Source organism: Phlebotomus papatasi, chromosome 1 (genome assembly GCF_024763615.1).
Source record: "Phlebotomus papatasi isolate M1 chromosome 1, Ppap_2.1, whole genome shotgun sequence".
Lineage (NCBI taxonomy): Eukaryota > Metazoa > Arthropoda > Insecta > Diptera > Psychodidae > Phlebotomus > Phlebotomus papatasi.
This window is the reverse complement of record NC_077222.1, coordinates 81,773,570-81,789,526: the sequence shown is the minus strand read 5'-3', so window position 1 is coordinate 81,789,526 and position 15,957 is coordinate 81,773,570. Positions and strand designations below refer to the sequence as shown.

General features: G+C 32.7%; 1 protein-coding gene across 8 annotated transcripts in view; it reads right to left on the bottom strand.

Moving 5' to 3' along the window:
• The window catches only part of LOC129810352 (ras GTPase-activating protein raskol), a 130,294-nt gene that overhangs the window by 63,513 nt on the left and 50,824 nt on the right, over positions 1–15,957 (bottom strand). For 4 of the 8 annotated variants that reach the window (XM_055860770.1, XM_055860768.1, XM_055860771.1 and 1 more), the window contains one exon: positions 15,663–15,843. In XM_055860770.1, coding sequence (XP_055716745.1) covers positions 15,663–15,843 — 181 coding nt within the window. Of the gene's footprint in view, positions 1–11,701; positions 13,526–15,662; positions 15,844–15,957 lie in introns of those variants that run through there. The other 4 variants (XM_055860774.1, XM_055860775.1, XM_055860773.1 and 1 more) reach the window with 3 other exon arrangements.

Genomic DNA, 15,957 nt, shown 5'->3' with positions numbered 1-15,957 from the left:
AATGGCAAAGAAAAACAATAAAAACGATTCCTCATAATGTGGAAATTCAAGTGATGGAGGACAAAGCTGAAACAGAGTGGTAAAACCATTATTTTTCCGCTCTTTACAAAAAAAAGAAGGCAATTCAAAGTAACGTAAAAGTTTGTATATCTTTTTGTGAGAAAGCGAAATGTTATCAACAAGTTCAATAAACCACACGAAATAAATTAATTAAAATAAGACCTTCTTCCTTATGAAAGTTTCTTTTTCCTTTCTTCATCATTTTATTGTTATTTTTTCTAAGTTAAGTTAAACAACAAACGATAAACTATATTGGGTGCAATTTCTGTTGTGCCTGCTAGCAATAAAACTAATAAAACATGATCATGTTAATGAAAAACACTTTTAAACGTGCAAGATTATTTATAAATGTGCCTATTTCTGTTTGATGTTCAAAAACATACATTGCAAATGAGCTGAGGGACTTATTTTTGCACATTGCACTAAAGCCTCCATTGACGGTTCTTTTGACTTTTATCTCATTGAGAGTCTGGCCAGATTCTTCACGGATGCACACTTATCTCTCAAGTTAAAATTTCTCTGTGAGAAATCTCAAGAGAATATCATGTTAATCTCGCATGGATATAATTTGCAAAATATAAGAGCCACGAAAGAAAGAAAAAAAAAGTGCATGGTGAAATGCAAAAAAAAAGATAACATGAAAATATTTCAAAATGAATTACAATATTAGATAGAAAAATGCCATTTGCTAGTGGCAAAAAGAAATGCACTTATCTGCAGAAACAATTGCAGAGAAAAATGAGGAAATTCACATGATTCATCAGAGAAAAAAACAGAAAGCCATTTTAGATAAACAACTTCTTCATCTAGCAAATTTATGATTTTTCATCTTTTACACCTTTTTTCCAACAAATTTTTATGGACTTTTTCCATTCAATCTTCAAGTCACAAGATATCAAAAGGTATATTGCGAAATTTTTCTCAAATAAATTCCACTCATGACTGAAGATATCTCTGTAATTCTTTTCCTTGTCGTAATAATACAGAAATGAGGTGAAAAAAATAATTTATATTTATTTTACATAAGAACTGTAGCTTCTCGGTGTGTAACAAATAAAAAAATCCACGTTTTTCAGATAAATTCCAAATGAGACAATGGCAGAATATTTCCCATCACTTTCTCCCTTTTTTTCAAGCTCCCTTCTTATTACATATCACCTCATCGTACTAATAAAAAATTAGTATATGACTTTTAAACAGAAGTCTGTAGTTACTTTTAATTTGATAGCCAAATAAAAGTCAGGAAAATATGTGTAAGCTTAACAAAGAAACAGAGAAAATTGCTGTGAATTGCAAAATATTAGTGTGTGGATGCGACAAAATGTTTTTCGCTCCTTTTTCCATATATTCAGTGTAAATGCAAATTTCACTTGGATGAAAAACGAACAATTTAACAATATGCATCAGAATCCCTCCACAAAACACTATATATGATGGAGACAATCAAAACCTCCTCACCTGAAGATTATTTGCATATTTTTCAACAGATTGTATGTTGTAATATTTAGGAGTGTTTTTGATGTATTTCTGTTCGTTTTGAGTTTTAATTTAAAATTCTCCCTTGAAATTTATATCACCTATCTTGCACGAATTAGGGTCTGTGAAATTTTCTAACGCAGATACAAAATTACGAAATAATACGTGTTTAAAGCAACTCAAGTGTGTTTTGTTAGTTGTCTCATTAACAAAATGACTTTTTGACGCACTCCATTTGGTGTCCGTATACTTGTGTAAAAAATTGTGTGACAGTTTTTTTTTCATTAAGTTTTCGAAAACAAAACAATCACCTAATGTTCACAAAGACGACCAGTCATTAAAACTATGCAATAGTTTGAAATTTATGATTGTGTTTGAGTTCCCATGCTATTTTCTTATTTATTTGATCCAATAATTTACGAAAATACTTATATTTTTGATTTGAATTTAATTTTGCACCATTAATCTGGGCAAAATAAATTTTTCCCAGAATTAATTACGTTTAATTCTTGCACAGTAAAAAGCCAGTGATAAGCCTATATCAGCTAGGTGTGATTCCTTCGTTGCAAATTCGGATTGTGGCAAACTTGAACGATATTTATACATAAATAATGCAAATTTCGTTTAAATTGCATGTAGGGTAAGTGTGCTAAATTTCGGCATAGTTGCATATAAGCACCGAAGTCCTAAGTTTGAAATGCAATATTTTTAATTCATTTTGATATTTTTTGTTACTTCTTTTTCGGGAGGTTTGTGTGGAACCTTGAAGACTAGTTTATCATCTTTGTTTTCTTTAAATCACTTCTTAAAATATTGAAAAATTAATAATATGTAGAGCGTATGGCCTATTCGACGTATGTCAACCCAGTCGACGGCCATAACCCACCAATCCTAATTCCTCATTCCTTTGACACGCCCAACCCCTACCATCCCTATGGGTGCTGAAAGGTTGCTTTGGGGCTCTTACTGTTAGGTAAATGTCCTCAGTCTTCAGTGAGTGAGCATCAGTCGCCGTGGACGGTTCACTCTCATGAAGTGAAAAATGGGTGGCACCTTCAGTTCTCCAATTTCCCTCTAAGTTTGTATTTTTCTATTTAGGTGAGCCCCATATGGTCTTACAAATAATATGGACATTGCTTTGGGTAGTATTCCGGCCACTTTGAGTGAAATACCGGCCACCTTTCTTCTGACCACCTTTTGTGACGAAACGGATAGAAAATTTCAAAACGTCAAACAGAACGAGTTTAATTTTTAGTTTAATACATTTATATGACCCACAAGCCCTGAAATCTTCCGTGTAATTTGTCCTGAAGACCTGAAGAGTAGCATCTCAAATTTACGCGCAGATTCCCGTAGCAATTTGCCCTTCCTGAACTCTTCCAAGGCCTTTTCCACATCATCTTTTTCATAGAAGCGATGATTTATTTTCTCTGGACATTGTAGAACTCAGAAATTAAAAAAAAACATAAAATGAATAATAAAATGTAGGAAAGCAAAATATGTTGCCAGAATAGGCAACACTACCTCACCGGAGAAAGTATATACCTTTTTACGCGAAATACAGGATCCAGCTGGGAAATTTTACCCAAAATTTAAAGATTGATTCACTATTAACATAAACTGAAACAATCTTTATTGAAAACTAATCAATTTTCATGAAAAACGCCGAAGGAAAACCTTCTGTATTTCACCACAAATCACAAGACTGCTAGAAACACAATCGATCTGTCACATTTTTTGTAAGACTTTCCACATTGAGTTTTTAAAACGCAATTTAAATTCAAATTATACCTAAAATTTAACGGTCTTTGTGTTAATACATCCTAAAATGAATAAATATTTAAAAGCAAAATGAATTCATTGACTATTCGAAGATTACATACATAATTTTATTTAATTTATTTGCATGGCCGAAATTACATTCAAAGTGGCCGAAATTTGGCACACTTCCCCTAAATCGAATATATTTTTACTTCACTTTACTTTGTGTGTAACGCATTAGGCAATATCGCTCTTTTACGAATATTTTTAGGACATCTTTAAAAAGATCACTTTTACACTAAATAAAGGTTTAGAGAAGGTTTAGAATCGAAATATCGATCGATTCTCAAAGTGCCACTACAAAATATCCATTGGTGTATAGTATATTATAATTACTTTTTTTTATAATTTCCCTACATATTTACTATAAATCATATTCAATAAAGCCAAAGACTCATTCGATCGCTTAATATATTTTTTAAAAGCTATTCTCTCATTAAAATAATTTTTAAATAAATCAGTTTTAATATATGATAATTAATTGTCTCTATAACTAGAACTACTTCGGCAAATCCTGCACACATCTGTACTTCACCTAATTTTCGATGATTTATTACCTCTTCCGTGGTGTTTCCATTTCAATGAGAGACAAAAGTAATAATGAATTCATTGATCTTATTTTAAGTCATTTTATGTATGAATTTTATCTAAATTTTTCTGCCATTGTGCCTTAAATTTCTTCTGAAGAAGCAAATAGATGAAGGTAGTAAAAAATAATAATTTCTTCTCACATATGGTTTTCAAGGTTTCTGGATTAGATTTACAATAAAAATTCGTTAAGTAATTACACCTGGCAAAATAATTAATTAGACAATAGCGCAACTTAATTAATTTTTCTCCGACTCTTTCTTTTTTGGTTCTTCCCATTCAGACATTCAAAATGCGTGGTATAAATATATTCATTCTTTGGAAAAAAAAAGAAATTGAAATTGGTACTTGGATTGTAACCAATATGGAACTCTTATAAAATGCACTATCGAGTGGGTGGATCATAAAAACACACCAAGAATTCCTCCCTCTGAAAAAATAAACAGACATGATCTCTAATATAAAAGTCAAAAATGGAATTTGTCCGAAGGTTTTTCACACAGCGTTCTCATTTTTTTAACTTGTTAGAAGGTGAATTAGATGGATAAGCATGTGACCTAAAAGACACCCACACGTTTCTTTGATAGAAATTTGTATCATTTGTTACTCTTCATTAAATTCACTCTCCCTCTGATTAAGATGTAACATTTGTTGTACTACATGATCATCATCTGCATGGCAGCGGGGAGTAAAAAAAAGAAGTAGTGAAAAAAATTATGCAAAAACGCATGGAAAGAAATGGAAAATTGGTGCGAAAAATATTGAGAGAAACTCTTTCCATGTTGTTTAGAGATTTTCTTTCATTTCTTGTGTAGCCTATGGCTGAATTTTTACACCATACCTGATTTTACTTTCATTGAATTGGAACCGTGAAAACACACTCTAATAAGAATTTCATCTCGTCAATTTTCAACCAAACAATTGACCAACATCCAACTGGACGCAGTGATTGTATTTTGGATTTTTCTCTCTTTTTTTTCCATCATCACTGTACCCGATCTCTCTTTTCCGTTCCTCTTCCATGCCTATAATCTATTCTTGCACTTTTCCATCATAGAGCCGTTTAGTTTGCCATAGAATTTTGCAATTTTTCCCACTTATTTATACACACGCACACCTCAACTCATAAGCTCTCCTACACAGATTTGTTACCTTTGAGTAGCATTTTGAATTTTTAATTTATTAAATGTTGCTTCGTTTAATAGAAATTCAGCACTGGTTTCCTGCCTGCAAGAAGTTTCAAACGGTTTTGCTCTACATTTCAGTGAATTTTTCATCATCTTTTGCAATCTCCAGCTATGTCTGTCTATTAACATTGCTTATACAAATCTTAAATATGCGTATGATGTGGAAAATTGGTGATCACTTGCGATCTTACAATGATCGTATGCGATCTTTTATAAATCTCCCGGTAATCATCATGCTAGACACCGGATATACGTAGAGGTGGATAAGGTAGTTCCACATAGGGGCAGTTACATCTTTCGCAATTTTACCTACTTCAAAAAGAATTGGCTAAACCTTTCATGTTATTAAAGCTATACCTAAACACCAATTACACTAACTTCATCAACTTCGTAAGGGCTTGGCTTGTACACACCTAAAAATTGTCCGAGGAACGGTTCCAGAAGGTGTAGAAATTTTATAAGTAACAAGTAATTTAATTTTAAAACAGTCTGAAAAACTTTGTCTAAATAGTAATTTAGAGAGCTTGGCAATATGGCTTGTGCAGGATACACTTCGACTTAACCCGAAAGACGTCTTAACGTAATTATAATCAAAATAATGATTAGATTATATTTCCATCAGTTTGTGGCCTTGACAGACCTGAGGATTAGCCGAGAGACGGCTTAGCGTAATTATATTAGAAATAATGGTTAAACTACATTTCCATCATTTTCCACTAAGTCGTCTCTCGGCTTAACTCTTTCGCGTCCCACTTTTATTCAGCAGATGAATTCATGTAAAATTGAGTTTTTCCTAATGCTTTATGATCAAATGTAATAGTTCAGTGAGGAAAAAAATTTTCCGTTGCGTGAAAACTCGGAAAAACCCCGGGTCATATATAACCCTGTTGTCCTCAAGGGAAGTGTACATACCATTTCCAAAATCTATATCACGGGCTTTTTAAGAGTTTTTTGCTTGAAGTTACTAATTTGGCCAAAACCATGGTAAACTGGATTGTCTTGATGAACACTGTACTCCTGGTGTTCAAGGAATCTTCCTGGTAATCCCTTGAACAGTCTCTGTCACAATATTTTGAGTGGTATTTGGCAAAAATAAACATATCTACATATTTATTCACTCACAATGCAATTGCACAATATGGGACGCTTGCAGAATACTCTAAAATATTGCAAAATATGTTATAATTCATCAGATATAAGATGAAATGTCCAGGAGCAAGATGTCCCACCTGCATTTCACAAAGAAAAACAATGTCCCAACTACATTTCGCTATAGGTTTGGGACGAAAACACTGTTACCCTTGGGGACAACAGGGTCATATATGACCCGGAAAATTCTACACGCTTTTCTGGAAAACTGAGAGTAGTTTATCATATCAAAATATGCAACATGCAATCTTTGGACATTCTATTTTGTGTTTCTAAAGAATTTTTTGCTGAAAAAATAAATTAATATAAAAAATTTTGAAAAAGAGAAGTCATTTCACAAAGTTCGAAATTAGTGATATTTTATCTCAAATATTTTCTTTTCCTGAATATCTGGAGTCTTGAGAAAATTAGCCAAGAATCTCACATCCTTCTATTATGATGTCGTGCACAAACCGATAGATTTCAATTAATGTAAATAGTCAAAAAAAATTGTTTTTTCCCCGGGTCATATATGACCCTAATGACGCGAAAGAGTTAAATCGCAAGTGTGTCTAGGGCATAAAAAATGGGAATTTAGTCTAATTATTATTTTTATTATAATTATGTTAAGCCATATCTTGGTTCAAGTCTTGTGTCCAGCACATATCCTCAAGTTTAAAACCGTTTCATTAAAACTGTGAATGCAATAATGATTAAATTTTCTATTAATTTTCCACGAAGCCGTGTTCCGGCTTAAGCCACAAATTTCTCGACATCCTAATGGTTCGCTTTTGAATACAGAAATTAAGTTTATAAAACTATATAAAAAAAATAAACTTTTCAGGTTTTCTTATTCTCTTTAATTTCTGAACCATTGTAGTCATATAAATATTGAACTAACATAATTGTAATATAGTATTTTAGTGGTTTAATAATATTACAGGGTTTTAGCATATGACGAATTTCTAAGGGGGAATGGATCAAAAAGACTAAAAAAATCAAAATGTTTTATCTAATTTTAATCTAAGTGAAATTTTAATTTCACTTTTTTCAAAAATCTTTCGTTAAAGTACTAGTTCCATGCATCTGCTAATAAGAAATATTTGTTTTTCTTTATTACAGACAAATTTAATTTGAATAATCTTGTTTACCTAAAAGCTTATTTCAAGAAAGTTCACCGAAAGTCAGTTCAATTTTAAAATTTTTTAATTGAAAATTTCAGAAAATATAGTTTAAATATTGCATTTTTACATGTCTGAGAGCTTGAATTAAATATTTTTTACAATGTCGAAAAAAACCTAGAGAAAACATTTTTTTTACTTTTGTGACCCACGTAACCACTTAAGACGATTCAGACTATTTTGCTTTTACAGTTAAACCGGTTAAACCAGTATGAAGGAAGATTTCACAAAGGCTTACGAGAATATTTCCTAAGCTCTGTAAGCTAAACACAATCATTAAAAAAACATTGATAATAAAAAATAGGATAGGAATCTCTAAAAGTAAAGATTTAAATTTTAAACAAAAATAAAAAGTTTTTTCAAATTTTTTAAGTGCTTTCGCATTTAAATACAATTATAATGATTATAACATTATTTTTAGTATGATTTACAATAATAATATTTATATTTCTTTTATTTATTTTATTAGGTGAGATTCTTAACAATCTCACCTACTATAATCCTAACAAAATTTCATGTCGTCCGATCGAGCTCAAACTTGGCCAAAATGTGTTTCAGCACTTCCTGATTCCGAATATATATGTGGCTAATTTACGTTCCCGGCCGGCCGGCCGGCCGGCCGCTCTTTGGAGCTTAATAGCTCCTAAACTAAAAAAGATATCGACTTGCGGTTTTCGGCAAAGGTTATATATCGGGTGAAAATTGCAACTTGGTGCATTGACCCCCCACCCCCCACCCCTCCTTCCGCCATTTTGAAGACCCCCCTTTTTTTGTTTTCTCAATAGCTCCGCCCCTATGGCATCGAGCGGGCTCAAATTTTAGTATGTTATAGCTGGGCCTTAGAGCTTTCCATCAATACCAAACTTAAGGTCCCCCGACCCCCCTGACCCGAGCTATGAGGGTCCAAAAAAAATTTCTTAAAATGGCCATAACTCTGGTTCTAATTGTCAGAATTTAAAAAGTGAGGGCTTTTTGGAAAGCTCTCGTGAAATGCCACTTCCCCTTCTAACATCGCAAGTTCATAAAACCACCGCTAGGGGCGCTATTATTAAAAAGAAAATTTTTAAATCTTAAAAGTTAAATAACTCAAAAATTCCATTGTGCATCGGGCTGAAATTTTAGTATGTTGTAGCCGTTGATTATACATATCAAACAAAAAAAACCTTAAGTCGATCTAAAATCCCTGACCCGAGCTATAAGGGGTCAAAGTTCGAACATTGACCGGCCTCTATCTCCGGTTCTAATTAACATAGCGACCTAAATTTTACCTTTTTGGTTTCGTCTCAATGAGCACTTTCAGATGGAAGTTCAAAAAGTCACCACAGGTGGCGCTGTGATAGCGTAAAAATTCATGGAAATTCAAAGTCACTTTTCTCAAAAACGGCATTATGCAAGTTAATGAAATTTTAGTATGTTGTAGTCCAGTCTAGGACGTTTCCAAAATGGTGCGTATGCGCGCTGTGGTTTCAATAGAACCGGAGATATGAGGGGTCAAAGTTCACGAAATTCAAAAAATCATATCTCCGGTTCTATGTGACCGATTTTGATTAATGAGGGCTTAAACGAAAGATCTCACCAAATGCTACAACTTTCTAGAATATTTGAACTTCGTGGGACCAACACCAGGGGCGCCACAGTCGAAAAACCAATTTCAATATCACATAACCTCAATTATCTCGACTGTCGCTGAACCGATTTTGATGATTACTTCAACATAATTGTAGAGCACATTTGTCTCTACATTTCGTCCATACATCATTTTCCACTCAGACTACGCTATCACTCCGATTTTGCCGTTTAAGTGTGAAAAAATTGATTTTTCCAATAATAACGCTTTGAAATCACTCAGATGCCAATTTGACTGCCTCTACTCCACCAAGACACTTAAAATAGGGTTTTAAATGGAAAGTCCCGCAAAATACAACAATTCTTTGATATAGTTGAAGTTCAACAAATGACTACTTGGGGCACTCTGGATGAAAAAACGAGCTAAGAAACAAAAAACCTCGCTTATCTTGGCTTCTGAGTAATCGATGAGTCCAAGTTCTACGGCAAAATTATAGAGAACATTCTGGTCTACATTTCACCCATATAACACTTTTCTGTCAGTTCATCCAAATCCTTGATATTTTGGTTTAAATACAAAATTTGTATAATTTCACGAATTTGATTCAAGATAACTGAATGGCGTCTCCCAACTTCAGCTCTAAATCGAATTTGCATGCACTCCGAGCTAGCTCTCGTTAAGAATCTCACCTACATAAGCCGGTTAGGATTATCTGTCCCTTTTTATTTATTATACCAATTTAAAGTTTCTGAAGTGATTGTATGATCTTAAAATATTCAAATGGCTCTAAGTAGGGGAGACTGGGGCAAAATTTGTCAAAACGAAAATTTCAATATTCACTATTTTCTAAAATAAAAGAGACTGAGGCTTGAAATTTTTATTAGCCTTCATGAACCTTCTTAAACTTACAAAGTTTCAAGGGATTCGAGGAAGGATTATGTAAAATAAAAAATAATGAAATGTTGAGCCCTATTTTTGGAATATTTGGCTTACAGAAAATATCGATACGAATTAGCTCAATTTAAGCACATTTCTCGTTAAGATAGAGAAAAATTATCTCCGACAAAGTTGTACAGGAAAAAAATTTCCTATAAAAATATGTCTATTTTATATTTTTAACGTTTGCGAGAGTAAAACGTCACAAATTATCCGAAGACTGAAAAAATTTTCCCCAGCAATTTTGAGAATCTCCACAAAATCGACTTTTGGAAAATGATTCGAAAATCACATTTCTTTTGAGATAGAGGAAAATAGTCTTCTGCCATGTTGTAGAGTAGTAAATTTCCTACAAGAATATGCTCATTTACGTTTAAGTTTTCTCAGAGCTCATGAAAGAATTAAATATGCGTTTTGACAAGTTTTGCCCCAGTCTAAAAATGGAACTGGCTTTGAAACTGTAGGTCTATTAGAGGCATAAGAACAGGCAAGAGGTTTAGGCGACCACCGCCGTCTTACCGTAGCCATACGGTGAAAATGCTCCTTTTCAGGTTATATAAGCCAGTCAGTGAGGAGAAAGTATAATATAATAAAAGAGAAAAAGAAAAATAAAAACTAATAGCAAAACAAAAAATACAGTCCAGGCATTACAATATTGTGCAACAAAATAATAATCTTTTTTTATCAGTGTTCTTGATAAAAAACAATAAAACTTGTTTGATAGCCCGCGACCCCAATAGAGATAAGCGGTTGAAAATGAATGAATGAATGAAACTTGTTTGACATTCTTTTCAGGCTCTCAAAATTAAAAAGAAAAACTAAAATTTTTGTTTTTCAAAAAAAAATTGACGTTTTCTAAAATTTAAGAATTTATAAATCCGATTCGAATTATTTACATAATTTTACATAATATTTTAATTATCTCGATTCTAAAAAAAAACACTTCATTTTATCTTTTATAACTGTTTATAACGCCAAGATCCTACAATGAACTTGATGGTCACTTTTTAAGACTTTTTGAAAAGAATATCTTGCAATGTGTATTTTTCACAGAAGTTGAATTCTACGAAACACAATAAGTAAGATATTTGATTCGGAAAACAACGAATTGCATTCATTATGTTGATAATTCAGTAGAAAAGCAGTTACAAATATTATATTTTTAAAATTCTCGATTAACATCAATTTTGAATATGTTCTTTAAGTCTTAGAAATATTATATATTAGTCAATAATGATTATAAAGCTGTCATAGTACTTTCAGTTTTAAATAAGGATAATTTTTCTTCCTCAGACACGATTTTATTTTTGTATAAAATTGCCCCGCGTTGAGCTATTTTCACACACACTGTGAGAAATCCGAAAAAGTTGAAGTAACATTCCGGAAATGTTAATTTTACCCTGCAGTATCGATCCGAAATCGGTGTAAATATTATGCTTTTTGGGTATATTAAGGGTTAAAGTTACCCTTTTTCATGTTAATTTTACCCTTACAAAGGGGTAAAATTAACATTAAAAAATGTTGATATATTTTTACACCTAAAAAGTGTTAAAATTATGAGGAAAAAAGTTAATCGCACCCCCGTTTTTTTCTCAGTGTAGTCTCTCTTTTATAATTGAAATCAGTCTTCTGATCGCAGTTAATTTTAGTATTTTTCTAAAATGATCAAATTCCAATTTAATGTTCATATATGAAACTACCCCATTCTACCCTAAGTATGCTATATATAAAAGAAAACAGTTTAAAGGGAAATTTACCGTCTGCCTCGTCACGTTCCCCTCGTAAACATGACGTCAGTCGGTGAGAAGTTCTTCGATCTTTCTCCTTCTCGATCACATGATCGTGCTGATCCTCTGGTTCAGGCATCAATGTAGCACAATTCATTTTCTTCTAAATCAGCAAAAACTCCAAGATTTTTTTTTCTAACTTGTACAATCTCCCCACTGATTGATTGCTACTTGATCTCTACGATCAACTCGATTCTTTTTTTGGTTGATGGTCGCGTTGAGTACTTAAATTACTTCTTCAGCAATCATATTTTCACTCGATCATCGCACTAACATCAACTAACCACAAAATGTGCACATACACAATTTTCTTCTCAGTGGGGAATCTTTGAAAAATTCTTTAAGGCAATTTTCTTTGGTATTCATGACATTGTTCACATTTTTTTTGTTGGTTTTGATATATAAAATCGAATCACACAGTTCTATCACTTGCAGTATAGAGTGAGGATCGATTTTAAATAAGTTCCGCACACACAAAAAAAAATTATTCCAGTGAAATTATTACTTATATTCACTTTGAAGAAAAAAGTAGTTATATTGTCTAAATTAAATATTTCTCTCAAACGTGCTATATATTTCAGACACACAGCAATTTCTCATTAATTCCACGAATAAGTATTTTTTTCATTATTCCATACTTTTGTAAATATTTTATTTTCCTTACTTCACACACTAAAGTTATTTGTACAATGTAAAATATTTCACTGAAAAGTTGAAAAAAATTTTTTGTATATACAATATCGTTCGAAAAAACTGGGGTGATCGAGAGTGAAATAGAGGGAAAAGGAAGAATTGGAGGAAGGAAAATGTTTTGGTGTAAAATTTTCATGGTTTTACCAAACTAAAAATATACTTTCTTCAATCGTCGCGTTTATTTTTAATTGAGGCACCATTTGTCTCGCCGTGAAAAGCACATCATCAGCGTGTGATGGGATTGAGGGAAAATTTCTTTTCAAATTTATCACGAGAAATTCAATGTCTCCTCTTTAAATCCAATATGTCAAGGTTATAGAAGCAATATCTTTGTCTTTTTATTTACAGCACAAATAAGAAAAAAAAAATGAGCGGCCCATTAAGAGCACACTTTTTTTTTGATAACGTGTAGGAAGTTTAGAGTCTGTGACTCATGTTTGATTTTAAATGAAATTGATTGAGTAAATGTCCAAAATAGACTGTTTGAATATTTCTTTTTCCTCTAAAAACGAAAAAAATCCATCTTTTGTATTGAGGATTCGATATTGAATAAATAATGTGTCGTTGTCTTTTGCGTCCACAATAACTCAGTTGAATTTCGTATTTAGGGCGGCGGCAACATGCTTGACAAATAATTTCTTCATTTCAATTGAGAAAGATCAAGAGAAACATGAAGATCGCTCGTGATCGCACAGTCAAGATCAATTGGTATGATCAAAAATCATCAAGAGACAACTCTATTTTTTTTCATCGAGACTCTCTCAGTATAGAACTCTATATCAAATTAATTGAAGTCACAGTGTGGAAAATTGCTAAGAAATTTCTACACCCATAATATACCACGCACTAAACTGTTTGCAAAACATTTTAAAGAGCCAGAGAACGTTTCGGTTAGGAAGAACAAAATTGAACCTCTCGATCACCGTTGTTTGACACGAAGTCAAATATATACACAAGAAAATATGTAAATTCCACAGCAATAATTGTAATAAGTGTAATTTTACTATTTATTCACTCTCGCGAGAAAAAAAAGCTAACAGCAAATAATTCTATTTCTTAAAAACGGTGTTGAATAAGCGACTAACTGACATCGACTGAGGAAACATTGGCGCGCGCGATCTGCTTATTTTCGCTGACACGAGAAAGAAAATTATTCCGTGTGAGTGAGAGAAAGAGGTGTTGGGTGTCTCCCTCTATATTACTTTTTTCTACATCTCTCCTCTTTTCATATCAAATTAGCATTATATACACTTCCATGCTTCTGACGATGCGTCAGAATCAAAATGAGCATTACCTCCCCCACCAACCTCCCACAACTCCCCATCGAACTCTCTTAAAACACTACTCACACAATTGCCGACAATTCATCGGTTTTTTCCAGATCACTCACACATTCATTCAGAAGTGTGAAAAATTCACTGATAGAGTTGTTTAGATGCATCGACTAATATTCTAGAATCTAGATAACAGATCAAAATTATATATGTAACCAAAAAATGTTTAACCGCTTACTGTTTAAAAAACTCATGCTAATTTTCTGTTCAAAAAAGGGGAAAGTGTCTTGGATAAATGGGAAATGGTGTGTTGTACGAGATGATTGATATTCGACATGGTCACATTTATGGTTAATGAATTGCATAAATATGTGATTAATTTTCTCTTTTGAGCATTCGTAAACTTAAACTCATATGAACTTTAACTCTTTAAGGACGTTTGCATCAAATGTATTTTCAAAGGAAAATCAGTTAGACACTTCATCAAACTGGTGATCAAACTGATAATATTTACACTAGATCTAAATCAAGATTACTTTCTAAAAGTGTATTTTTAGTACATGGCCGTTTTACATTTTTTAGTACCTGGCTGTTCTCATATGCTTCTATATTACGGATTTTTCTTTAATTCCTGTCACGACTGTTTTCGCCAGTGTTCGTCGCTTTGCAAAACCACCAAACAGTCATAACAGGAACCAACACAAAGCAAAGTCGATTACGCAGAAACACATGAGAACAAACATGTACTAAAAATGATCTGGAGAAAAATATCCCTTTCATTTTTATTGGAATAGTACCAAAATACAGCAGTCAAGTAATGAACTATGACTCTTGCGAGTTCGGACTTGGAATATCAGAGAATGAACTAATAATATTTTTTTTGGAAAGGTCTCAGAATGAGCAACAATAGGGAAGACTGGAGCAAAAATTAATCACAGATGGTAGATATTGGGATGTTATAGTTTGCCTTGCAAGAAATATTGAGAAAACTATCATTTTATCGAAACAAACATCTCCCTTCCTATTCCTTAAAATATTTATAAACCTAACATTTTTTATGTAAGCATTATACGTAATGAAAAATTTCATTTGCTGATTAATTTTTCCTCAGTAATAGGGGATTTTTTTAATCGAAAACTAACATTTCAAGATATTCAGTTTTCAAAAAAGAGGTATAAGAAATAAGTTAAATGCTCAATTTAAGTTATTATTAATTAATAAGTTACACGGGGTCTCGTGTTTATGCACTTTTTTAAGACCGAAGAAAATCGCGTGAAATGCGTTTACGGACCCAGAAAATTTGCATAAGCCTTTGAGGTTTCTTAGAGATTTGCATAAGTTTAGGAGAAATTTAAATTTTGAAATGGATTTTCTTTTCGAAAGTCAAAATCCCGAATTATTAAAAGTGTTATAGGTACTCCCACGATTGCACATGCGCTTGCTGGAGCCAAACGGAAATTTTCTGTATCTTGGGAAATTATTCTACACATTATCCTCCCCTTTCAAGATTTTAAACATTCGGGATTTTGGCTTTCGGGATTGTGGCCCTTTCGGGATTTTGGCGTTCGGGATTTTGGCTTTCGGGATTTGACTGCCTTCGATTTTCCCTTATTGCAAAAGAATCTGATTTTATGCCCAAATGGCTTATCAGATGATGGACTCTTTGAAATTTTAAGATTGTTTTTGTTTATTTTTGTTTTTAACTCCTCGTATTTTTCAGGTAAGGGGTTCTAATAGGACAATGGGAAATAATTTTGTTTGATATTAAAGATCTCTTAATATTTTTTTAATATTTTAAGAAGTAAGAAATATTAAGACATTCGATTAAATTTTGAGATAAATCTTTAAGACAGATGTTACAGGATGTTTGTAAGCTATTTTTCCACACTTTTTTTTAATCTAATTTTCATCTGTTATCTAGAGTGTAATCAACTCTAATCTGTACCTCCCTCAGAGACACTCACCTAAATTTCCATCGAGTGTCGTATTGAGCTCGATCATCTGGGCACAAAAATTAATATCACCCACTCCATCTTCGGGCTCCTCCTCAACAGTCGGCGGTCCTTGCCATTGATTCCTACAACTTGAGCGCTTCTTGTGATCCAGACGAACACGTGGAAGTTCCGCAAAAATGCTATCGGTCAACTGTGCAAGAGATAAGATGTGGTTAGTCTTTTGCACGTCAATAGCATCAAGTTTAAAAAAAAAATCAGGGCAATTACAGCACAAATCTAAGAAAAAAATTAATAAGGCCTTTTT